General features: G+C 54.4%; 2 protein-coding genes across 5 annotated transcripts in view; both read right to left on the minus strand.

Moving 5' to 3' along the window:
- Positions 1-21,009, minus strand: part of HSF5 (heat shock transcription factor 5) — a 39,313-nt gene extending 18,304 nt beyond the window's left edge. The window contains exons 1-3 of the mRNA XM_064166758.1: positions 20,427-21,009; positions 13,292-13,660; positions 682-776 (exon numbers count right to left, since the gene is read on the minus strand). Of these exons, the coding sequence (XP_064022828.1) occupies positions 682-776; positions 13,292-13,660; positions 20,427-21,009 (1,047 nt within the window). The remainder of the gene's footprint in view (positions 1-681; positions 777-13,291; positions 13,661-20,426) is intronic.
- Positions 21,010-23,623: 2,614 nt separating this feature from the next.
- The window catches only part of MTMR4 (myotubularin related protein 4), a 75,254-nt gene continuing 72,626 nt past the window's right edge, over positions 23,624-26,251 (minus strand). For all 4 annotated transcript variants that reach the window (XM_064165996.1, XM_064165999.1, XM_064165995.1 and 1 more), the window contains one exon: positions 23,624-25,914. In XM_064165996.1, the coding sequence (XP_064022066.1) occupies positions 25,737-25,914 (178 nt within the window). In that variant the 3' untranslated portion in view covers positions 23,624-25,736. The remainder of the gene's footprint in view (positions 25,915-26,251) is intronic.

The raw sequence follows: 26,251 nt of genomic DNA on the forward strand, positions 1-26,251 counted from the left end.
CACAGCAGAGCTGCTGCAGCCTCTGAGCTTCCTCCTGGCCCTGCTCTGGACACTCTCCAGCATCTCCACAGCCCTCTTGTCCCAGGGGCTCCAGAACTGGCTGCAGTACTCCAGCTGGGGTCTGAGCAGAGCAGAGCAGAGCAGAGCAGAGCAGAGCAGAGCAGAGGAGGAGAATCCCCTCCCTGGCCCTGCTGGCCACACTTCTGCTGCTGCAGCCCAGGCTCTGGTTGCTCTCTGGGCTGCAAGTGCACACTGCTGGCTCCTGTTGAGCTTCTCCTCCAGCAGCACTCCCAAGTCCCTCTCCCCAGGGCTGCTCTCCAGCCACTCACTACCCAGCCTGGAGTTGTGCTTGGCATTGCCTCACCCCAGCTGCAGGACCTTGCACGTGGATGATAAGTAAGGAAGGTTTAATTTAAGTGGTTAGGGCTCTTTCCTCATTCTAATTTAGGTATAGGAAACTACAAACTAGACTGGAAAAATAGTTCCCCCCCTCCCACTGATGAGGACAGCCACCATGCTGCTACCTTGAATTACACACCTCTCCCTTTCATGGCCAGGGCTACTTTGAAGTGGATATTTGCTAACCACATGCCTGTCACTGTCTCCAGCAGATCGACTTTCACCTTTCTGCCTGCCTCTGCAGTAAACCCACAGCTCCTTCATGCAACCTCCTGCACTCACCTGGAAGAAGCTGCAGTGGGTGTAGGTTGAAGCTGTAAGAGGAGCACAGTCAGGCAGAGGATCCATGTGGGCAGGTGGTGAACACTGCAGGGCAGCTGTGAGGAGTCAAAAAACAGTTATCAGGCTTCTACAGTCTGCTTGGGGTGCAGAGTTCTGCTGCCTACTTTGATCCAACAGTTCCACTGTAGCTCAGTAAGCTCAGATCCAGAAGTGTGTTATTGCCTCCCCTGGCAATTACCTGTTCTCAGAGAGACAGGGAGAGTCCAGTGAAGGATGAGAAGATGCTGAGGGGCCTGGAGCATCTCTGTGAGGAGCAAAGGCTGAGAGCCCTGGGGCTGTAGAGCCTGCAGAAGAACAGTCCCAGAGGGGATCTGAGCAATGCTCAGTAAGAGTTAAAAGAGCTGTGGGGGTGAAGAGGCTGAGGCCAGACTCTTGTCAGTGGTGCCCAAGCACAGGACAAGGGGCACACACTGGAACCCAGGAGGTTCCATCTGAAGAGGAGGAGAAACTTTGTTGTGATGGTGCTGGAAGCCTGGTATCAGCTCCAGACTGAGCTGCTCAAAGTCACAGCATCCCAGTATCACCAAGGTTGGAAGAGACCTCACAGATCATCAAGTCCAACCCTTTAGCACAGAGCTCAAGGCCAGACCATGGCACCAAGTGCCACGTCCAGTCCTGCCTTGAACAGCTCCAGGGACGGCGACTCCACCACCTCCCCGGGCAGCCCATTCCAGTGTCCAATGACTCTCTCAGGGAAGAACTTTCTCCTCACCTCCAGCCTAAATCTCCCCTGGCACAGCCTGAGGCTGTGTCCTCTTGTTCTGGTGCTGGCCACCTGAGAGAAGACAGCAACCTCCTCCTGGCCACAACCTCCCCTCAGGTAGTTGTAGACAGCAATAAGGTCTGCCCTGAGCCTCCTCTTCTCCAGGCTAACCAATCCCAGCTCCCTCAGCCTCTCCTCGTAGGGCTGTGCTCAAGGCCTCTCCCCAGCCTCGTTGCCCTTCTCTGGACACGCTCAAGCATCTCAATGTCCCTCCTAAACTGGGGGGCCCAGAACTGAACACAGCACTCAAGGTGTGGTCTAACCAGTGCAGCGTACAGGGGCAGAATGACCTCCCTGCTCCTGCTGGCCACACCATTCCTGATGCAGGCCAGGATGCCACTGGCTCCCTTGGCCACCTGGGCACACTGCTGACCCTCAAAAGTCATATATCAAGACAATCACATAACTCTGGAACAGGCTGCCCAGAGAGGTTGTGGAGTCTCCTCTGGAGAGCTTCCAAAGCCACTTAGGCATTGTGATCCTGGGCAAGCTGCTGTGGGTGCCCTGCTGTAGCAGGAGGGTTGGAATGGATGATCCCCAGAGGTCCCTTCCAGCCCCACCATGCTAGGACTCTGTGAACCATGTAGAAGAGTGGACTGATGACCAGTTCTGACTGATTCCACAGTGCAGAATGTTGCCTAAAGAGAGCAGTCTGCACTCCCAAGGACTCCTTGTGATTTCCTAGCTAATAGGCTATGGCACTGACTGATCTAACAGCAAGAACAATGTCATCTGTGGTAATGACACAGGACACCTGGACACTGTCTGACAGTAGCCAGTTAAGAAGCAAATCCACCATGAGATGGAAACCAAGTCTAGCTAAGCACCAATCCTCATCCATACCACAGAAGGAAACTCTCCATCTACCCAAACACCTTTAAACAGCACTGCAGGAAGCATTTATTCCAGGCAGTGTTACTCGAGGTGAAGGTCATAGAATCAAGAAGGTTGGAAGAGAGCTCCAAGCTCAGCCAGCCCAACCTAGCACCCAGCCCCAACCAACCAACCAGACCATGGCACTAAGTGCCCCAGCCAGGCTTGGCTTCAACACCTCCAGCCACACAGACTCCACCACCTCCCTGGGCAGCCCATTCCAATGCCAATCACTCTCTCTGCCAGGAACTTCCTAACAACATCCAGCCTAGACCTGCCCTGGCACAGCTCCAGGCTGTGTCCCCTTCTTCTGGTGCTGCTTGCCTGGCAGCAGAGCCCAACCCCACCTGGCTACAGCCTCCCTGCAGGCAGCTGCAGGCAGCAATGAGCTCTGCCCTGAGCCTCCTCTGCTGCAGGCTGCACCCCCCCAGCTCCCTCAGCCTCTCCTCACAGGGCTGTGCTCCAGGCCCCTCCCCAGCCTTGCTGCCCTTCTCCAAACACCTTCCAGCACCTCAACATCTCTCTGCAATGGAGGAGCCCAGAACTGGACACAGCCCTCCAGGGGTGGCCTGAGCAGTGCTGAGCACAGGGGCAGAAGAACCTCCCTTGTCCTGCTGCCCACACTGCTCCTCAGCCAGCCCAGGATGCCATTGGCTCTGCTGGAAACTGGGGTTGGTCAGCCTGGAGAAGAATTCAGGGGGACCTTGGAGCTGCCTCCCAGTCCCTGAAGGGGTCCTGCAGGAAGACTGCAGAGGGACTTTTCATAAGGATGCCTAGAGACAGGACAAGGGGGAATGGTTTGAAGTTAAGGGAGAGCAGGGCCAGACTGGAGCTGAGGAAGAAGTTCTGCAGTACAAAGGTGGTGAGACTGAAATAGGCTGCCCAGAGAGGCTGGGGATACCTCTTCCCTGAAGGTGTTCAAGACCAGGCTGCATGAGGTCTTGAGCAACCAAGTCTAGTTGAGAGGTGTCCCTGCCTATGGTGGGGAGGGTGGAGATCTGGTTGATTGGCTAGGGCTGGGTGCTAGGTTGGACTGGCTGAGCTTGGAGGTCTCTTCCAACCTGCTTGGTTGTATGATAGCTCTTTAAAAATAGAGTGAGAGAGCAGTGAGGTGATGCTTGCTGGTAATAGCAGGTCAGTTGTGCCAGAACAGAGCATTTAGCTATGGAGATGTGGATAGACCCTGACCTGGTGAGCTTCCTAAAGCCTCCATCCACCAGACAAAGCTCTGCACTTGGGAAAAACAAACCTTTTCTCACAGAGAAGAGGATGGCTTCTTGGTTGTCAATCAATAATCAGGGATGATGGACAACCTGATCTCATGGAAGGTGGCCCCTGAGGCAGGGAGTTTGGACTAGGTGACCTTTCAGAATCACAGAGCCATGGAATGGTCTGGGTTGGAAGGGACCCCCCAAAGGTCATTCACTCCAACCCTCTCTGCAGTCAGCAGCGACATCATCAACTTGATAAGGTTGTCCAGAGCCCTGTCAAGCCTCACCTTGACTATCTCCAGGGATGAGGCCTGAACCACCTCCCTGGGCAACCTGCTGCAATGTTCCACCAGCCTGATGGTGCAGAACTTGTTCCTAACATCCAGTCTAAATCTGCTCTGCTCTGGTTTGAAACCATTGCCTCTCATCCTGTTACTGCAACCTCTCCATCCTTCTTGTAGGCCCTTTCAGGTCCCTTCCACCCCAAACCAGTCTATGACTCTATGATTAATCTTGGCATTGGAGTAGATAGTTTTAGGAAGGTATCAGCTGCAGACTCAGCTGCTCAAAGTCCCCCTCAAAAGTCATAAATTAAGACAATCACTTCACTAGGACATAACTCTGGAACAGAGGTTGTGGAGTCTCCTTCTCTGGACACTTTCAAAGCCAACCTGGACATGTCCCTGTGTGACCTGTCCTAGGTGACCCTGATGATCTCTCTCTCCCTAGGGACCCAGTGATGTCTGGAGGCCTCTACCAACTCCTAACATCCTGGGGTTCTATGAACACAAGAAGGTAACAGGGAGTGAAATAGGAGCATTATTACTCCAGTGGACAAATCCAAGGTTCAGCCATACCTGGGCCCCATCCTCTTTAACATCTTCATGGATGATCTGGATGAGGGCATGGAGTCAGGCATCAGCAAGTGTGCAGATGACACTAAGCTGAGGGCAGATGTGGCTGGGTTGGAGGGCAGAAGGGCTCTGCAGCAGGACCTTGACCACCTGGACAGATGGGCAGAGTCCAAGGGGATGGCTTCAATAGCTCCAAGTGCAGGGTGCTGCACTTTGGCCACAGCAACCCCATGCAGAGATACAGGCTGGGGTCAGAGTGGCTGAGAGCAGCCAGACAGAGAGGGATCTGGGGGTGCTGATTGATACCCACCTGAACATGAGCCAGCAGTGTGCCCAGGTGGCCAAGAGAGCCAGTGGCATCCTGGCCTGCATCAGCAATGGTGTGGTCAGCAGGAGCAGGGAGGTCATTCTGCCCCTGTACTCTGCACTGCTTAGACCACACCTTGAGTGCTGTGTTCAGTTCTGGGCCCCCCAGTTTAGGAGGGACATTGAGATGCTTGAGCGTGTCCAGAGAAGGGCAACGAGGCTGGGGAGAGGCCTTGAGCACAGCCCTACGAGGAGAGGCTGAGGGAGCTGGGATTGGTTAGCCTGGAGAAGAGGAGGCTCAGGGCAGACCTTATTGCTGTCTGCAACTACCTGAGGGGAGGTTGTGGCCAGGAGGAGGTTGCTCTCTTCTCTCAGGTGGCCAGCACCAGAACGAGAGGACACAGCCTCAGGCTGTGCCAGGGGAGATTTAGGCTGGAGGTGAGGAGAAAGTTCTTCCCTGAGAGAGTCATTGGGCACTGGAATGGGCTGCCCGGGGAGGTGGTGGAGTCGCCGTCCCTGGAGCTGTTCAAGGCAGGACTGGACGTGGCACTTGGTGCCATGGTCTGGCCTTGAGCTCTGTGCTAAAGGGTTGGACTTGATGATCTGTGAGGTCTCTTCCAACCCTGATGATACTGGGATACTTTGAACACTGGCATGTGGTGCTGAGGGACCTGTTTTAGCACCAGCCATGGGAGAGCTGGAGAATGATTGGACTCTAGGACCTTAAAGGTCTTTTCCAACCAAACAGTTTTGTCATTCTATATTTTTCAAGTACCTCAAAAAGAAAAGAGTAGGACAGGTTAGAAGGAGGCAGCATGGATGGTGTTCAGAACACTGTCCTGGAGGGACAGCTACATGGGGCAGGAGTCTCCAGCACAGGGAAAATGCAACTGAAAGAGCTAAGACTTAAAATCAGGAATGGTGCAATGAGAGAGACATGGACAGAGACACTCAGAAACCAAATGGAGATTTCCTGGGTGCACAGTGGAGAAAGAACTTTGCACAAAATGCAGTGCAGCTGTGAAACCCTTTGCCAGCCAAAACACAGAGGAAAATGAATCACAGGAACATCCAGGCTGGAAAAGCCCCTCAGGATCACCAAGTCCAACCCATATCCCTGCTCTACAAGGTGCCAATATCCCCAGGCACCACATCCAAACCACCTTTCATCACTTGCAGGGTTGGTGACTCCAGCACCTCCCTGGGCAGCTCATTCCAGTCCCTGACCACTCTTGCTGGGGAAAAAAATGTTTCCTAATGTCCAGTCTAAAACTCCCCAGTGGCAGCTTGAGGCCATTCCCTCCTGTTCTGTCTCTGGTTCCCTGTGAGCTGAGCCCAGCAGCAGCCTCTCCACAGCCTCCTTTCAGGCAGCTGCAGACAGCAATGATGTCTTCCCCCTTAGCCTCCTCTGTTTCACACTAACCATCCCCAGCTCCTTCAGTCTCTCTTCATGAGATTTATTCTCCAGGCCCTTCACAGCTTCCCTGCCCTCCTCTGCACTGGCTCCAGCACCTCCACAACCCTCTTGTGCCCAAAACTGAACCCAACACTCAAGGTGTGGCCTCACCACAGCAGAATCCAAGGGGACAATCACCTCCCTGCTCCTGCTGGCCACAGCATTTCTAATCCCAGCCAGGCTGCCTTTGCATTCTTTGCCACCTGGGCACACTGCTGGCTTCTATTATTTGTCTATTACAACCCCCAGGTCCCTTTCTGCCAGGCAACTTTCCAGCCACACTGCTCCAAGCCTGTAGTGTTGCTTGGGGTTGCTGTGGCCAAATGAAGATGATACCCAAGGCCTTTGTGACAAAGGGAACAGAATGCTGTTTGAACTGGGACACTTGAAGTGGCATCAATTGCTTTACTGCCCAGGTGTGGACTCTGCCTAGCCCAGGAAGAAAGAGGCTGCTCAAAGCAGTGAGCTGCCTTCTAAAGGAATATGTCTAAGAAAGCTGGCATGAGTCAGCCTTAGGGAGATGCCTGTTTCTCTCTACAGGCTATATTTGTAATCTGGATGGCAAGCCCAGGCACATCCAAGCAACTATTACACATTCAGATGAACCTTTGGCAAGATGAATCCTACAACTAGTTTTACAAGTGCATTACTAATGCATCCAGCCTGCTTTTCTCAAGGGAACGTGGTGCTACTCACTCTGTTAAAAGAGAGCTTCTCAGCTGCTGCCTGCTTTTAAGAATCCCCTTTTGCCCATACTCAGACTTTTTTTTCTCCTAGAGGAAGATGTATGTGTCATTCAGGAGGAAAGGGACCTGGGGGTACTGGTAGACAGTAGGCTGAAGATGAGCCAGCAGTGTGCCCAGGTGGGCAGCAGAGCCAGTGGCATCCTGGGCTGGCTCAGGAGCAGTGTGGGCAGCAGCACAAGGGAGGTTCTTGTGCCCCTGTGCTCAGCACTGCTCAGGCCACCCCTGCAGTGCTGTGTCCAGTTCTGGGCTCCTCCATTGCACAGAGATGTTGAGGTGCTGGAAGGTGTTTGGAGAAGGACAGCAAGGCTGGGGAGGGGCCTGGAGCACAGCCCTGTGAGGAGAGGCTGAGGGAGCTGGGGGGGTGCAGCCTGCAGCAGAGGAGGCTCAGGGCAGAGCTCATTGCTGTCTGCAGCTGCCTGCAGGGAGGCTGTAGCCAGGTGGGGTTGGGCTCTGCTGCCAGGCAAGCAGCACCAGAAGAAGGGGACACAGCCTGGAGCTGTGCCAGGGCAGGTCTAGGCTGGATGTTGTTAGGAAGTTGTTGTCAGAGAGAGTGATTGGCATTGGAATGGGCTGCCCAGGGAGGTGGTGGAGTCTCTGTGTGGCTGGAGGTGTTGAAGCCAAGCCTGGCTGGGGCACTTAGTGCCATGGTCTGGTTGGTTGGTTGGGGCTGGGTGCTAGGTTGGGCTGGCTGAGCTTGGAGCTCTCTTCCAGCCTCATTGATTCTGTGATAAGATTGATTGATAAGATTGATTGATAAGGTTGATGAGCAGCCCTGCAGAAAAGGACTTGGGATGCTGATGGGTGAGAAGCTGGACATGAGCCAGCAGTGGGCACTTGCAGCCCAGAAGGCAAATGGCAGCCTGGGCTGCATCAAAGGCAGTGTGGCCAGAGACAGAGAGAGGAGATTATGCCCCTCTGCCCTGGGGAGACCTCACCTGGAGTGCTGTGTCCAGCTGTGGGGACCCCAACACAAGGGAGACATGGACCTGCTGGAGGGAGTCCAAAAGGAGGCCACAAAGATGATCAGAGGACTGCAGCACCTCTGCTGTGGAAACAGGCTAAAAGAACTGGGGCTGTTCAGCCTGGAGCAGAGAAGGCTCTGGGAAGACCTTAGAGCTACATTTCAATGCCTGAGGGAGCCCTACAGGAGGGCTGGAGAGGGCCTGTCTAGAAGGGTCTGTGGTGGTAGGATGAGGGGCAGTGGTTTGAAACTGAAGAAGGAAAGATTTAAGTTGGACATCAGGAGGAAGTTCTGCACAATGGAAGTGGGGAAACACTGGAACAGGTTGCCTGGGGAGGTGGTGGAGGTCTCATGCCTGGAGACACTCAAGAGCAGGCTCAATGTGGCCCTGGGCAGCCTGATCTAGTTTGAGGTGTCCCTGCTGACTGCAGGGGGGTTGGACAAGATGACCTTTGAGGGTCTCTCTCAACCCAGTGCAATCTGTGAGCCTGGACTTGCTGTGTCAAGTGGCACCAACAACAGACATGTCTCATGTAGTCTCCTGGACTCACTTCTCAGTAAAAGGCTGATCTCTGATAGCAAAGCTTCATGATCAGGGATCAGTGCTGGGCCAGTTCTGTTCAACATCTTCATCAATGCCATTGATGAGGGCACAGACAGACAGAGGCTGCTCAGCAAGTTTGCTGCTGACACCAAGCTGGGAGGCTTGGCTGAGACAGCTGCAGGCTGTGCTGCCATCCAGAGAGACCTGGGCACAGAGCTGGGCACAGAGGAACCAACTGAGCTTCAACAAGGACAAGTGCAGAGTCCTGCACCTGGGCAGCAACAATAAACTGCATCAGTCCAGGCTGGGAGGTGACTGCTGGAGAGCAGCCCCAAGGAGAGGGACCTGGGAGTGCTGGGGGAGAGCATCCATGGCACAGCAATGTGCCCTGGGGGCCAAGAGGGCAATGGGGTCCTGGGCATTAAGCAGAGTGTGTCCAGCAGATCAAGGGAGGTTCTGCTCTCCCTCTACTCTGCCCTGCTGAGACCTCATCTTGAGTACTGCCTGCAGTTTTGGGCTTCCCAGTTGCAGAGGGACAGGGATCTGCTGGAGAGGATCCAGTGGAGGGCTAGGAGGATGATGAGGGGACAGGAGTGGCAGTGGCCTGATGAGGAGAGGCTGAGGGCCCTGGGGCTGCTTAGTCTGGAGAAGAGAAGACTGAGAGGGGATTTAATCAATGTTTATAAATCTCTGAGGGCTGGGGGTCAGGAGTGGGGGACAGGCTCTGCTCACTGTTCCCTGGGATAGGACAAGCAGCAATGGATGGAAGCTGCAGCACAGGAGGTTGCAGCTCAAGGGTCCCAGAGCACTGACACAGGCTGCCCAGAGAGGTTGTGGAGTCTCCTTCTCTGGAGCCTTTCCAGGCCTGTCTGGATGTGTTCCTGTGTGCCCTGAGCCAAATTGTGTGGTCCTGCTCTGGCAGGGGGTTGGACTGGATGATCTTTTCGTGTCCCTTCCAACCCCTAACATCCTGTGAGCCTGTGATGCCATCCTACTGCTACCAAAAGTTTTGCTGAAAACAGGCAGAGCAAAATCCTTAAAATCATGGCCCAAATGTAGCAGGAAAAAGAGGCCCAGTTGAGCATCTCTAAACTTTACTGCTCTGCCAATCCAAACCATAACAGGCAACCAGGGAACTCTTTTTGGCACCGAAGAGAACAAAGCAGTTGGAATATGGAGCAAAAAGAAACCTTCTGACAAAGTTCTACTTGGATTGAATGGGACTGCAAAAGTTTCCTGAAGGGAGTGAGACTGATCATATATTCTTGAGTCTCCCCCTTCATGAAATACCTGTTTCAGATTAACTCCCACTTCCCAACTTGCTGCTGTGCTCTGAAGGTGAAGGGAGAGCAGACTTCTGCACATGGGCACAGAGAGAGACAAGGTTTAAGCATTCTGCATGCAATAATACAGTGAAGAAAAGAGAGCTGAGAGATGAAAAGATACAGAGGGACAGAAGTCAGGCTACTGAGACAGTCCTGAGTGACAATGACAACTTTCCTGCTTCTCTCTAGTGAAAATGCAGTTTATTTTCACAGAAATGTGAAGGAAGGGAGTGGAACTTCCAAAGGCTTCTCTCTGAGTTTGAGTGACACCTTCAGTTTTGGCCCTTGGCCAGATTTGGCTTGGTTTCATTGAGCTCTCAGCTCCTGCCAGGAAGATTTTAGCTGTGCCACACAGCCACTTTATTTGTGACCCTCTCTTAACTCCAAGGAAGACTTTAGCTGTGCCACACAGCCACTTTATTTGTGACCCTCTCTTAACTCCAAGGGAGATTTTAGCTGTGCCACACAGCCACTTTATTTGTGACCCTCTCTTAACTCCAAGGAGGATTTTAGCTGTGCCACACAGCCACTTTATTTGTGACCCTCTCTTAACTCCAAGGAAGACTTTAGCTGTGCCACACAGCCACTTTATTTGTGACCCTCTCTTAACTCCAAGGAAGACTTTAGCTGTGCCACACAGCCACTTTATTTGTGACCCTCTCTTAACTCCAAGGAAGACTTTAGCTGTGCCACACAGCCACTTTATTTGTGACCCTCTCTTAACTCCAAGGAAGACTTTAGCTGTGCCACACAGCCACTTTATTTGTGACCCTCTCTTAACTCCAAGGAAGACTTTAGCTGTGCCACACAGCCACTTTATTTGTGACCCTCTCTTAACTCCAAGGGAGATTTTAGCTGTGCCACACAGCCACTTTATTTGTGACCCTCTCTTAACTCCAAGGAGGATTTTAGCTGTGCCACACAGCCACTTTATTTGTGACCCTCTCTTAACTCCAAGGAAGACTTTAGCTGTGCCACACAGCCACTTTATTTGTGACCCTCTCTTAACTCCAAGGAAGACTTTAGCTGTGCCACACAGCCACTTTATTTGTGACCCTCTCTTAACTCCAAGGAAGACTTTAGCTGTGCCACACAGCCACTTTATTTGTGACCCTCTCTTAACTCCAAGGAAGACTTTAGCTGTGCCACACAGCCACTTTATTTGTGACCCTCTCTTAACTCCAAGGAAGACTTTAGCTGTGCCACACAGCCACTTTATTTGTGACCCTCTCTTAACTCCAAGGAAGACTTTAGCTGTGCCACACAGCCACTTTATTTGTGACCCTCTCTTAACTCCAAGGAAGACTTTAGCTGTGCCACACAGCCACTTTATTTGTGACCTTCTCTTAACTCCAAGGAAGACTTTAGCTGTGCCACACAGCCACTTTATTTGTGACCCTCTCTTAATTCCAAGGAGGATTTTAGCTGTGCCACACAGCCACTTTATTTGTGACCCTCTCTTAACTCCAAGGAAGACTTTAGCTGTGCCACACAGCCACTTTATTTGTGACCCTCTCTTAACTCCAAGGAAGACTTTAGCTGTGCCACACAGCCACTTTATTTGTGACTCTCTCTTAACTCCAAGGAAGACTTTAGCTGTGCCACACAGCCACTTTATTTGTGACCCTCTCTTAACTCCAAGGAGGATTTTAGCTGTGCCACACAGCCACTTTATTTGTGACCCTCTCTTAACTCCAAGGAAGACTTTAGCTGTGCCACACAGCCACTTTATTTGTGACCCTCTCAACTCCAAGGGAGAGAAAGGAGCAGTTGGAGATCTACAAGTTCATGGCTGAGTCTGTCCTAGTTTCCCTCAACTCCTCCATCAGTGCCTGCAAGCCAGGCACTTCCAGGACATGACTGTTCTCACCCAAGAGAATCATACATAGAATAGTTTTGGTTGGAGAAGTCCTCCAAGACCACCAAGCTGACACTACCATGGCCACTAAACTGTGCCCTGAACTGCCATACCCACAGGTTTACTTCAACACCTCCAGGGATGGGGACTCCATCACCTCCCTGGGCAGCCTGTGCCAATCCCTGACCACTCTTTCAATCAAGACAATTCAGTAAAGAAATCTCTCAGCACAGGAACTCCAAGCCAAGCTCCATGGATCACCCCCCAGAGATGCCCATTTCCTTCCCTTGGCTAGGGAAGAGCTTGGGGGAAGCCATCTGAGTTTAGACAGACTTCTGAAATCCCATGGGATGAGTTCCAGCCTGGGCTCTGTAACCAAAAGAGACACAAAGTGGGGAGCATCTCCCACCTGAAGCAGCTAACCTGGACAGGGCTCTGAGCAACCTGATCTAGTTGAAGATGTCCCTGCCCACAGCACTGGGGTTGGAACTAAAGGATCTTTAAGGTCCCTTTCAAGCCAAACCATTCTATGACTCTCATGGTAAGGACACCTTGCTGCTAGAACACTGAGCAGTTTGCAGCTGCTAACTCATGCTCTGGGCACCACAGTGACCTCTGTAAGCAGCACAGGGCAAGCAGCACATCACAAAAGTTGCCCCTTAAAAATGTGTGTGCACAAAACTGCTTAGCTCCTCAGAAGCTTTCCTTGTCAGAAATGATGTTAGAGAAACTAGTCTGACAGCTGCTGACTCAGCTCCCCCAGCTTGTCATAGCATCATAGAATCAAGCAGGTTGGAAGAGAGCTCCAAGCTCACCCAGCCCAACCTAGCACCCAGTCCTATCCAGTCAACCAGACCATGGCACTAAGTGCCCCAGCCAGGCTTGGCTGCAACACCTCCAGCCACACAGACTCCACCACCTCCCTGGGCAGCCCATTCCAATGCCAATCACTCTCTCTGACAGGAACTTCCTAACAACATCCAGCCTAGACCTGCCCTGGCACAGCTCCAGGCTGTGTCCCCTTCTTCTGTTGCTGGCTGCCTGGCAGCAGAGCCCAACCCCACCTGGCTACAGCCTCCCTGCAGGCAGCTGCAGGCAGCAATGAGCTCTGCCCTGAGCCTCCTCTGCTGCAGGCTGCACCCCCCAGCTCCCTCAGCCTCTCCTCACAGGGCTGTGCTCCAGGCCCCTCCCCAGCCTTGCTGCCCTTCTCCAAACACCTTCCAGCACCTCAACAGCTCTCTGCAATTGACCAGCCCAGAACTGGACACAGCACTGCAGGGGTGGCCTGAGCAGTGCTGAGCACAGGGGCAGAAGAACCTCCCTTGTCCTGCTGCCCACACTGCTCCTGAGCCAGCCCAGGATGCCATTGGCTCTGCTGCCCACACTGTTCTTAGCAGCAGAACTGCTTAACCCCCCCTGGTTATTTCTGTGGCTCTTTGGACCTGCTCCATCAGGTCCATGTCCTTCCTGTGTGAGGTATTTCAAAGCCTCTCTTTCCCTTTAAGACTTGACAGTTTCTCAAGCTCTCACTTGAGATCTCCACACACTGGAGCACAGTAAGGGGGGGGGGGGAGGGGAAACCCCAACCCAGCAGACATTTCCAGGTGTTTCAAGTATCCTTTTGACCAGCAAAGGCAGAAATGTTGTCCATACCTGTTGGACAGTAGGCCTGTGAGCAGTGCAGGGAAGGTGAGGAGCTGCTGCATTTCCCAGAGGCAGTGGTGATGTTTTGAGCCCATTGGTGAACTGGCAGCGTGGAGCAGACAGTGTGCACCGAGTAGGTCACCTCCGTTGGAGAATTCCTGAGGGTTGGAAAGGCAGCTCCTTTATCTGGAAAAGCTGGGGGAGCCTTGTGCCTTGGGAACAGCTCAAGGGAATTCTGCCACGACGTGGAAGGGGCTGGAGGCTGATTGAAGCTTTGGGTGGCTGAAGCGCCGTGGGTCTGGGGCGAGGTGGCTGTGTAGGGGTAGGCAAAGAAACTGTGGAGGTAAGGCTGAGGAGACTTCCTCACAGCCAGCAGTCCTGCAGGGGGGACACAAGGAGGGGAAACAGACCTTGAGGAAAGGAACTTTCACAAGCAAGGAAAGGTAATATGAGGAGGAACTTCTTTACGGTGAGGGTGATGAAGCCCTGGAACAGGCTCCCCAGAGGGGTTGTGGAGTGTCCTTCTCTGGAGACTCTCAAGACCTGCCTGGATGGGTTCCTGTGGGACCTGCCCTGGAGTTATAGAATCATAGAATCAACCAACCAGGTTGGAAGAGAGCTCCAAGCTCAGCCAGCCCAACCTAGCACCCAGCCCTGACCAATCAACCAGATTATGGCACTAAGTGCCCCAGCCAGGCTTGGCTTCAACACCTGTTTAAGAGGGACAGGGATCTGGTGGAGAGGGTCCAGTGGAGGGCTACAAGGATGAGGAGGGGACTGGAGGGCATGGCTGATGAGGAGAGGCTGAGGGATCTGGGGCTGCTTAGTCTGGAGAAGAGAAGACTGAGAGGGGATTTGATCAATGTTTATAAGTATCTGAGGGCTGCCAGGAGGAGTGGGACAGGCTCTGCTCACAAGGAGCAATGGGTGTAAGCTGCAGCAAAAGAGGTTCTGCCTCAACACAAGGGAGAACTTCTTGACTGTAAGGGTCCCAGAGCCCTGGCACAGGCTGCCCAGAGAGGTTGTGGAGTCTCCTTCTCTGGAGCCCTTCAAAGCCTGTCTGGATGTGCTCCTCTGTGATCTGTGTTAGATAGGATTGTCCTGCTCTGGCAGGGGGGTTGGACTGGATGATCTCCTTGGGTCCCTTCCAACCCCTAACATCCTGTGAGCCTGTGACCTCCAGGCACGGCAACGCCACCACCTCCCTGGGCAGCCCATTCCAATGCCAATCACTCTCTCTGACAGGAACTGCCTCCTAACATCCAGCCTAGACCTGCCCTGGCACAGCTTGAGACTGTGTCTCCTTGCTGGGTGCCTGAGAGAAGAGCCCAACCCCACCTGGCTACAGCCTCCCTGCAGGCAGCTGCAGACAGCAATGAGCTCTGCCCTGAGCCTCCTCTGCTGCAGGCTGCACCCCCCCAGCTCCCTCAGCCTCTCCTCACAGGGCTGTGCCCCAGGCCATTCACCAGCTTCATCACCCCTCTCTGGTCCCTTCCAACCCCTAACACTGTGATTCTGTGAGCCAAGGCTCTGCAGCACTATAAAGGAAGACTAACTCTGCTCCAGTGCACTTAACACAGGAGCAGGCTGCATTCTTCCACCTGAACACACAGGTTAGTGCAGTGCCAGTGCAGCACTCAACCACCTCAAACCTGCATCAACAAGTTATCAGCACTGGGAAGTGCTCTGAGAAGCAAGGTGTGTAGTAACTTACTGAACCCAAGGGATTTAGAAAGTGCCTTGTGGTAGATCAGACAGAACCAAAAAAGGAAAGGGGAATCATAAATCAAGACTTTGCTCAACTCCAGTGCCAAACAAAGGGCAATGCCAAGATCCTCCCCGTGGCTCTGCAAGTACCTGTAGTCTAGCTGGACTGCAGCAAAGCCTTTGGCACCATCTGCCACAACAAGCTCCTGGCACAGCTGGCAGCTCCTGGATTGGACAGTTTCACTCTGATATGGGTTAAGAACTGGATGGAAGGCTGAGCCCAGAGAGTGGTGGTGAATGGTGTCACATCCAGCTGGCAGCTGGCACCAGTGGTGTGCCCCAGGGATCAGTGCTGGGCACAGTCCTGGTCAATATCTTTATTGATGATCTGGAGCAGGGGATTAAGCCCAGCATCAGGAAGGTTGCAGATGACACCAAGCTATGAGCAGCTGTGGAGCTGTTGGAGCACAGGCTGCCCAGAGAGGTTGTGGAGTCTCCTTCTCTGGAGACATTCAAACCCCACCTGGATGTGTTCCTGTGTGACCTGCCCTGGGTGCCCCTGCTCTGGCAGAGGGCTTGGGCTGGGTGATCTGTGGAGGTCCCTTCCAACTCCTAACATTGTACGATTCTGTGCCACACATTTGCTCTTAACACCACCACAGCTCCATTGCTACTCCCAGGACAGCTGACAGCAGCAGGGTGCCCCCAGCAGCCAGGTTTTCTCAGCCCTGTAGTTTCTCAGTCCTCACTGCAAAGGACTTTGAAATCAAATGTGCCTCACATTTACCTCTTCCACTCAGCCATTACCCATACAATGGGTTGGGCTGGAAGGGACCTTAACCACCATCTAGTTCCAACCCCCCTGCTGTAGGCATGGACACCTTCCACTAGCCCAGAGTGGGGTCCTTGCTCATGGCAGGGAGGTTGGAGCTAGATGATCTTTAAAGTCTCTTCCAAGCCATTCTGCATGCTCAGATGAAAATCATTAAGAATGATTAAAGAAGGAGCACCTGGCCCTGAAGTTGTTAAGAATGAGTGGACAAGGCTGGCTGTGTCCTGTTCAGTGCTGGCCCCACGCATGAACACCAGAGCAACTGAGGCACAGGGATGCCTTTGATTCTATTCCACCTCTGGAAAAGGAAATGAAAGATTATCTCCTGCTAACACATAAACAAGACACCAGAGGAGGCCAAGTGATGAAGCATCAGTTGCTTTACAGGAATTGTTCCTGGATGTTTTAACAGAGAATTCCATGTTGCAAGACTTTTGGAACAGGCCAATGCTCTGCAAACAAAAAACTCTCTTTTATCTCTGGAATTACCTCACGTTTACAGCAAGGACGTGCAGGAAACAGGCAGTGCAGAGCACACACTGCGGTGTCAGCCTGTCAGAACTCGACTGCTTATAAACCCCAACAGTTTCCTCCTCCTTCCTTTCTAGAAACAGGCTCAAAGAGCAAAAGCTCTCTGAAACTGCACCCCTAAAAGGCTTCATCCTTCTTAGCAATTACTCTTCCAGTGGTCTGCATGACATCAGCCAGGTCAGATTTCACTGGAGCCTCTGGTGACTCATCTTGGTCTTAACAATGTTAACACCAAATCTTTAACTGAAATGCTGCCAAGCCTTGGAACTCAGAGCAGTCCCTACCCTTCTCTTGGCACTCCAGATGAAGTTCCACACAGCCCAGAGACAGCATCACACGAACTAGAGAGCACATCCTGCTCTGAAACCAAGAGCAAGAACCAATGTAGCCTGCTCTCTTCTAAAGCAGCAGCGTCAGCTGCTACTGTCACTTGTCCTGCCCCAGCTCACAGTCACTTCTCCTGCCCCAGCTCACAGTCACTTCTCCTGCCCCAGCTCACAGTCACTTGTCCTGCCCCAGCACAGTCACTTCTCCTGCCCCAGCTCACAGTCACTTCTCCTGCCCCAGCTCACAGTCACTTCTCCTGCCCCAGCACAGTCACTTCTCCTGCCCCAGCTCACAGTCACTTCTCCTGCCCCAGCTCACAGTCACTTCTCCTGCCCCAGCACACAGTCACTTCTCCTGCCCCAGCTCACAGTCACTTCTGCCCCAGCTCACAGTCACTTCTCCTGCCCCAGCTCACAGTCACTTCTGCCCCAGCTCACAGTCACTTGTCCTGCCCCAGCACACAGTCACTTCTCCTGCCCCAGCTCACAGTCACTTCTCCTGCCCCAGCACACAGTCACTTCTCCTGCCCCAGCTCACAGTCACTTGTCCTGCCCCAGCACACAGTCACTTCTCCTGCCCCAGCTCACAGTCACTTGTCCTGCCCCAGCACACAGTCACTTCTCCTGCCCCAGCACACAGTCACTTCTCCTGCCCCAGCTCACAGTCACTTCTGCCCCAGCTCACAGTCACTTGTCCTGCCCCAGCACACAGTCACTTCTCCTGCCCCAGCTCACAGTCACTTGTCCTGCCCCAGCACACAGTCACTTCTCCTGCCCCAGCTCACAGTCACTTGTCCTGCCCCAGCACACAGTCACTTCTCCTGCCCCAGCACACAGTCACTTCTCCTGCCCCAGCTCACAGTCACTTCTCCTGCCCCAGCTCACAGTCACTTCTCCTGCCCCAGCACACAGTCACTTCTCCTGCCCCAGCACACAGTCACTTCTCCTGCCCCAGCTCACAGTCACTTGTCCTGCCCCAGCTCACAGTCACTTCTCCTGCCCCAGCTCACAGTCACTTGTCCTGCCCCAGCACACAGTCACTTCTCCTGCCCCAGCTCACAGTCACTTGTCCTGCCCCAGCACACAGTCACTTCTCCTGCCCCAGCTCACAGTCACTTGTCCTGCCCCAGCACACAGTCACTTCTCCTGCCCCAGCTCACAGTCACTTCTGCCCCAGCTCACAGTCACTTCTGCCCCAGCTCACAGTCACTTCTGCCCCAGCTCACAGTCACTTCTCCTGCCCCAGCTCACAGTCACTTCTGCCCCAGATCACAGTCACTTCTCCTGCCCCAGCTCACAGTCACTTCTCCTGCCCCAGCTCACAGTCACTTCTCCTGCCCCAGCTCACAGTCACTTCTGCCCCAGCACAGTCACTTCTCCTGCCCCAGCTCACAGTCACTTCTCCTGCCCCAGCTCACAGTCACTTCTGCCCCAGCTCACAGTCACTTCTCCTGCCCCAGCACAGTCACTTCTCCTGCCCCAGCTCACAGTCACTTCTCCTGCCCCAGCTCACAGTCACTTCTCCTGCCCCAGCTCACAGTCACTTCTGCCCCAGCTCACAGTCACTTCTCCTGCCCCAGCTCACAGTCACTTGTCCTGCCCCAGCACACAGTCACTTCTGCCCCAGCTCACAGTCACTTCTCCTGCCCCAGCTCACAGTCACTTCTCCTGCCCCAGCTCACAGTCACTTCTGCCCCAGCTCACAGTCACTTCTCCTGCCCCAGCACACAGTCACTTGTCCTGCCCCAGCTCACAGTCACTTGTCCTGCCCCAGCACACAGTCACTTCTCCTGCCCCAGCTCACAGTCACTTCTCCTGCCCCAGCTCACAGTCACTTCTCCTGCCCCAGCTCACAGTCACTTCTCCTGCCCCAGCACACAGTCACTTGTCCTGCCCCAGCTCACAGTCACTTGTCCTGCCCCAGCACACAGTCACTTCTGCCCCAGCTCACAGTCACTTCTCCTGCCCCAGCTCACAGTCACTTCTCCTGCCCCAGCTCACAGTCACTTCTCCTGCCCCAGCTCACAGTCACTTCTGCCCCAACCCACGTGCTGCATCAGCCTGCTCTGGGAGCCATCCACAGCAGGCTGCTTGAGTCTTCTCAGAGCCTGGTGCTGAACCAACTCCCCCGCTGTAGCAGCTGCCAGGAAGGTGGCCACAAAGCCATAGCAAAGTTTTGTTTGGAAGAGACCTCTAAGATCGACCATTCCAACCATCAATCCAACACCACCACAGCCATTAAACCATAGAATCACAGAATCAAGCAGGTTGGAAGAGAGCTCCAAGCTCAGCCAGCCCAACCAAGCACCCAGCCCTGCCCAACCAACCAGACCATGGCACTAAGTGCCCCAGCCAGGCTTGGCTTCAACACCTCCAGGCAACGCCACCACCTCCCTGGGCAGCCCATTCCAATGCCAATCACTCTCTCTGCCAACAACTTCCTCCTCACATCCAGCCTAACATCCTCCAAACATCCAGACCCTCTCAAGGAGGCTTAGAAAGAAAGAAAAGACATTCTGGGGTTTTCAGCAAGGTTATTTGCTGTTTGCTCTCACCTACTCACCCAATCCTCATCAAAAGCTAGCTGGCAATTCTTTTTGAGGAGCCAGCTGACAGAAATCCTGCTGCCAGCTTTTATTCTCCTTTGCATTGTGCTGGCAGGATGCTCCAGTTGTCCTTCTGCTTGTCCCATTGTCTCACACTTAATGAGAGCCTATTAAGCAGCTCTACCAACAGGCAAGGAGGAGGAGCAACGTTCATTTGGCAGAGCTGTGCCAGCTCCATGGAGATCAGGCAAGGCTGCTCTTGGTGTAGTACACCATGGAGAGGGTGGTGTAGTCTACAGGCAAACTGAAACACACATGACCCACTCTACCTCATGCTTGCTGGCAGATCTAGCCAGCAGTGTGCCCAGGTGGCACGGAAGGCCAATGGCATCCTGGCCTGTATCAGGACTAGTGTGGCCAGAAGGACCAGGGATGTTATTCTGCCCTGTGCTGGCACAGGTGAGGCCTCACCTGGAGCACTGTGTGCAGCTCTGGGTCCCTCACTGCAAGAAGGGTATTGAGCTGCTGGAGCAAGCCCAGAGGAGAGTGATGAGACTGGGGAGGGGGCTGGAGGGAAGTCGTATGAGGAAAGGCTGAGAGCTGGGAGGAGACTTAGGGGGGGACCTTATCACTCTCACAACTACCTAAAAGGAAGGTATGGTCAGGTGGGGGTCAGGCTCTTCTCCCAGGCAACTTGTGCCAAGACAAGAGGGCATGGCCTGAAGCTGCACCAGGGGAGGTTTAGGTTGGATGTTAAGAAGCATCTCATAGAAATCATAGAATCAAGCAGGTTGGAAGAGACCTCCAAGCTCATCCAGTCCAACCTATCACCCTGCCCTATCCAATCAACCAGACCATTTCCTCATGGAAAGGTGATTAGGCACTGGAATGGGCTGCCCAGGGAGGTGGTGGAGCCTCCATGCCTGGAGGTCTTTAAGGACAGGTTGGATGTGGCACTCGGTGGCAAGGGTGAGCTGATGCGGTGGTGCTGGGCCACAGGCTGGACTTGGTGAGCTCAGAGCTCTTCTGCAGCCTCACCCACTCTGTGCCCCAGCGACATGAGGAGCGAGCCTCGGGGCACAGCAGCGAGGCGAGCGGCCAGCAGCGAGGCCAGGCACCCTGCTCCCTGCGGGCAGCGCAGACGCTTACACCCCGCGGCTCCCAGCGCTGCCCCAGCCCAGCCCAGCCCTGCCGCGTCTCACCGTGCCCGCTGGCCCGGGCAGCCCCCGAGGGCGACGGCAGCAGCAGCAGCAGCGGCGAGTCCCTGCGCAGCGGCTCGGCGGGCAGCCGCGGGGGGCTGGCGGGGCGGCTGCTCGGCGCCTGCCCGGCCGCCAGCTTCGCCCTGCTGCCGCTGGTCAGGCGCTTCAGGTGCAGCAGCAGGTCGGGGCGGCCGCGGCAGAAGTGGGGGCTGTGGAAGTGGTGCAGGAAGCCTGCGGCCCTGCCGCCTCCCTCGCTGCCGGCCCCGGGGAGCCGCCGGGGCGCCACCACCAAGCCCTTCGACACCTTCTGGAAGCCGTAAAGGTTGAGCTGTCGGATGAAGCTGGTGAAGCTCTTGGTCTTGAAGAGGCTGCCGCCCGCCGCCGCCACGTCCAGCACCTCGGTGACGAAGAGCTGCTCGTCGATGAGCAGCCCCTGCCCGCGGGCGTCCCAGCGCACCGAGCGGCAGCCAGGGCTGTTCGCCAGCCGCCACAGCTTGGCCGGGAAGGCCTCGGCCTTCAGGGACGCGGGAAGGGGCAGCTGCTGCTGCTGCGCCTCCCCCTCCTCCTCCTCCTTCTCCTCCTCCATCGCGGCTGGCGCTCCCGCAACGGCCCCGCCAGCGAACAACGGCCGCCGTGACCCCGGCAACCGGCCCGGCCCGGCCGCCCCTGCCCCGCACCGTGCGCTGCCGCGGGGCCCTCACCACCACCACCACCGTTTGCAGCTAGATGGGCTCTGAGCCCCCACCCAACCTACAGCGCTCCGTGAGCTCTCTTGGGCCAACCTTCAGCCCCTTGGGCCCCTCTGTGTCCTCAGCCCCACAGCAGCCCCTGCAGCCCCAGCTGCTCTCTGAGACTCTCCAGTTCACAGTATCACAGCATCACCAAGGTTGGAAGAGACCTCACAGAGCATCAAGCCCAACCCTTTAGCACAGAGCTCAAGGCCAGACCATGGCACCAAGTGCCACGTCCAGTCCTGCCTTGAACAGCTCCAGGGACGGCGACTCCACCACCTCCCCGGGCAGCCCATTCCAGTGTCCAATGACTCTCTCAGGGAAGAACTTTCTCCTCACCTCCAGCCTAAATCTCCCCTGGTGCAGCCTGAGGCTGTGTCCTCTCGTTCTGGTGCTGGCCACCTGAGAGAAGAGAGCAACCTCCTCCTGGCCACAACCTCCCCTGAGGTAGTTGTAGACAGCAATAAGGTCACCCCTGAGCCTCCTCTTCTCCAGGCTAACCAATCCCAGCTCCCTCAGCCTCTCCTCGTAGGGCTGTGCTCAAATGGCACTAAGTGCCCCAGCCAGGCTTGGCTTCAACACCTGCAGCCGCACAGACTCCACCACCTCCCTGGGCAGCCCATTCCAATGCCAATCACTCTCTCTGCCAACAACTTCCTCCTAACATCCAGCCTAGACCTGCCCTGCCACAGCTTGAGACTGTGTCCCCTTGATGCCCTTGGCAGAGCCCAACCCCGTCTGGCTACAGCCTCCCTTCAGCTAATTGCAGACAGCAGTTTCCCTGCCCACACAGTAAAGAGCCTCCTCCTGATGTCCAGGGTCACCTGCTCCTGCACAACTCGTCAGGAGCAATGATGACTTCTTAGATGTGACAAACCCTTTTGTTCCTAACAGTCCCTAAGTGACAAAGGGTCCAGGCACTGCCCGTGTGACATGCACACTGACCTCAAGTGTGGCAGTAGTTCACCAGGATCTGCTCCATTTCACAATTGCTCTGGCCAGCCTGCTCTAGGGTAGGATGCCCCTGCCCATAGCAGAGGGGCTGGAACTGGCTGATCCTTGTGGTCCCTTCCAAACCTGCCTGATTCTATGAAATCCTTGGATGCTTTAAATTGAGGACAGAGAAGATGCTCTCCAGTTCTACCACAAATGGTGATTTACCTGCATCACCCTGGGCATGTAGGCTGAGCACAGCAGCCTCCATCCATCATCCTGCAGAGAGGAGCAACTCTACAACCTACTGGGCAACCAGTGGTGATGGCCTGACAGCTCCTCCTGGGGAAAGAAAACTCTTCACTGAGCCATCATGGCAGAGGCTGGAAGGGGCTGGTGTCCTGGCCAGCAGCAGGTTTGTTTGGAGGAAAGCAGAGACTCAGAGTAGAAGACCACAGAGCCTCAGCATGGTGGGGGTTGGAAAAGGACTTCTGGAGACCATCTGATTCAATGCCTCCAATACAGCAGGGCACCCACAGCAGACTGCCCAGGATCACAGTGCCCAGGTGGCTTTGGAATCTCCCCAGACAAGGAGACTCCACAACCTCTCCAGGCCTCCAGCACCCTCAACACCAAAGAAGTTTCTCCTCCTGTTCAGGGTGGAACCTCCTAGGTTCCAGTTTGTGTCCATTGCCTCTTAACCTGTCATTGGGCACCACTGAGGAGAATCTGACCACATCCTCTTACTCCCAGCTCTGGAGATACTGCTGAGCATTGAGAAGATGCCCTCTCAGGCTGCTCTTCCCCACAGCACAGGGCACTTTGTGTCCTACCCTTGCTTCCTCTTTGTGAGAAAGGACACAAAATTCTCCTTCCACATTAAATCAAGGGAAAGAGGAGCAGAGAAGAGCAGCCTGGGAAACAAGAATAGAATCATGGAATCAGTCAGGGTTGGAAAGGACCACAAGGAGCAGCCAGCTCCAAGCCCTCTGCCATGCCCAGGGACACCCTACCCTAGAGCAGGCTGCACACAGCCTCAGCCAGCCTGGCCTCAAACACCTCCAGCCATGGGGCCTCAACCACCTCCCTGGGCAACCCATTCCAGCCTCTCACCACTCTCATCACCAACAACTTCCTCCTCACCTCCAGCCTCACTCTCCCCACCTCCACCTTTGCTCCATTCCCCCCACTCCTGCCACTCCCTGACAGCCTCAAAAGTCCCTCCCCAGCTTTTTTGGAGCCCCCTTCAGATCCTGGAAGGCCACAAGAAGGTCACCTGGGAGCCTCCTCTGCTCCAGCCTGCACAGCCCCAACTCTTTCAGTCTGTGCTCACAGCAGAGCTGCTGCAGCCCTCTGAGCATCCTCCTGGCCCTGCTCTGGACACTCTCCAGCATCTCCACAGCCCTCTTGTCCCAGGGGCTCCAGAACTGGCTGCAGTACTCCAGGTGGGGTCTCAGCAGAGCGGAGCAGAGGGGGAGAATATAAGGGTGTGAGAAGTCATGCCCGGGAAGGAAAGAAGAGGTGCAGACACAGCAGCACTAATATAGAGATTTTATTCTGCCTGTATTGAGTTGTACAGCACATTTTGTTTGTCACAAGGCTATCGAACTGAGTGTAGAGTTTTTGGCCAGCACATTGTGACGCTGAAACTCACAAGAGCTAAAAGCAGTTTGGACTAATGGCCTGAACGGCAGGGCCAGGAGTACCTAGTTTCTGGCTTCCTCCTTGCTTGCAGTCATTCCAACATGTGCAGAACAGGAGCAAGTCCAGGTTCTTCTGCCAGCCCAAGGGTCACTCTTCCATGTCTGGCAATGACTGCAAGGTACAAGGCAGGGGAGAATCTGAAGCAAGCTGCCTTTTCCTCCCAGAGCCACACTGGTTGTTCCCAGGATGGAAAAGAAGCAGAGTCCAAGTAAGTACAGGGTCTTCAGATGATGCTAGCTTTGCTTGCACTACCAGGATTTACACAACCAGGGGCTGACACATCCAAGTGCAGGAAAGGGTCACGATTCCATCCCCTCTGAGATGACAAACCATTAGCCAAAGGCATTGGAAGGTCACAACAGTGCCAAGTACTTCGCCTTGTTACTAGACAAAACGCCCTTACGGGTCCTCACTGCCACAAAGGAAGTCTCAGCTCAGGAGCTGCAGACCACCCTGGGCAGTTTCCTCTAGCTGGAAAGGAATCCTGCATTTCTGCCAGGAAATGCTCCACTGTCAAATGCTTCTTCCTCAGGACACCCTTAGAAAGGAGGCAGGATGGATGCTCCCAGAGGGATCTAACGGGGGGATTAAACAAAAAGCCCACCTGAACCCCACTTTCTTTCTAAACCTTTCTACCTTCCCAAACCCTGCTCCTTTGCCTAAGGAGGAGGTGGGATTCCTGCTCTCTACTTCAAAAGGAGGAGTAGAGAGGCGATTACAAAGTTGGCAACTCTGAACTTTGACCACTGTACAGGAGACAAAACCAAAAAAACCAAAAAAAGAAGTCAAATTCAAGAGGCAATTTTAGGTAGCAACTGGGGCAAGTCACAAGAGATTGTTTCCATCACTGAAGAGATGCCACACGTCACGTTTGTCACTGCAGCTGGGCTGTACATCCTGAAGGGAAAAGCACAGCCTGTAGTGTCTACATCAGCCAGGGTCCTTCCTTCCCCACCCCCGTTTTGGTATCGATGCTTCATTCTCCCTTCTTCGGGTTACATTAAGTGCACAGAAATATATAGCAGCATTTGGACTGAAACCCTCACAGACACCAGACAGCACATTCCAGGAGGTAAAACAACACATTATGGCCTATACCCTCAAGGTATCAAGTTTTCAGGATCAAGAGCAGTAGGAAGTGGAGAGCCGAGGGCAGAAAAGGGCGGGAGGAGCCACGCAGGAACAGGAGGTCCGTTTCCATGCCAGGAGAGGATCAGGTGCCATTCCTGTGGTAGCACCAGGCTGTGACACGGCCGCAGACGAAGCAGACGGGCAGAGCAGAAGTGAGAAAGCCAAGTTCCCACCTGCCCCCAGAGCTGGGGGCAGGGGCAGGGACAGAGTCAAGTGCAATCGCCAGTCCTAATGGGGCGTGGGAATGGGCAGGCTCTGCTCGGCCCCTTCTCAGCCAGCAGGAATATCTCTCTGATGCACAAGAGATAAATCAGTTGGTGAGGGCTGATGAGTCTTGTTCACCAAGCTGATCACAAATCACACTCGTGGAAGGAGAATCTACAGAACTGCTCCAGGCTGAGGCCCTTCCAAAGCACATGGGTACCACCTGGAGCTTGCCCTCCTCCTCCTCGCACGGCAGCCTGCCTTGGGAGAGGGGGGATTGGTTCTAAACATGCCTTTCTATTGCTTTGGGGGTACTTTGCACAGGCAATATCTGTGAACACATTGCTTTCCAGCCCACACCAGAGGTTGCAATCCCCTCTTCAGCTCCAGGCTGTCAGACTCAAGTGCGTGGGCCCACCGGCAGCAGAGCGAGGACACATACCATCCGTGCTCTCTGATCTGAGCTGCTCTGCTCCAGGCTGAAGACAGTGCATTCAAGCTTGGTGTTCAAGTGTTGCACCAAGGGCCTTCACAATCCCCGTGGAGGCAGAGTCACCCTTCAAACCCACAAGAGCAAAGGCTGGGCTTAGGCAGGTCCCTTGTGTGGCATTCAGCTGGAAGCTGTGGCGATGGGCTTCTTCAGTTGTTGGCTCATGAGCTCCCTGGCACGAGACACTTGGATGTGGTCATAGCAGGAGTTACAAACGAGGACAGGGTCGTACAACTGCTGGTCAGGGATGGGCAACTTCAGGTGGCAGCAACTAGCACAGAACACGTTCCCACAGTTCCTGTTGAGGAGCAAGAACAGCAGTGAAGAGAGAGCTGGCAACGCCACAGCACAGCTCCTGCCAGCACAAAGGATCCAGTTGAGAGGCATAGTGCCAGCCTTACTTGTGACTTGTCAACATGTGCATGTCAAAGTATGTACCATGGCCTCTGTACTGGCTGGCACTGAAAAGAGACTCATGGGCACTACTACCCAGGAGAAGGATGATCAAAGGCTTTCAAAAGACAGAGACAAGAACAATGCAGAGTGGAAACCTGCAGGGAATTTATGAGGCCTGGCAAATAAAAGCAAGACCTAAAACTTTCTCCTGGGAGCAGAAGGGAAAGAACATCAGCAGC

The sequence above is a fragment of the Pogoniulus pusillus genome, chromosome 27, assembly GCF_015220805.1.
Source record: "Pogoniulus pusillus isolate bPogPus1 chromosome 27, bPogPus1.pri, whole genome shotgun sequence".
In the NCBI taxonomy this organism is placed as follows: domain Eukaryota; kingdom Metazoa; phylum Chordata; class Aves; order Piciformes; family Lybiidae; genus Pogoniulus; species Pogoniulus pusillus.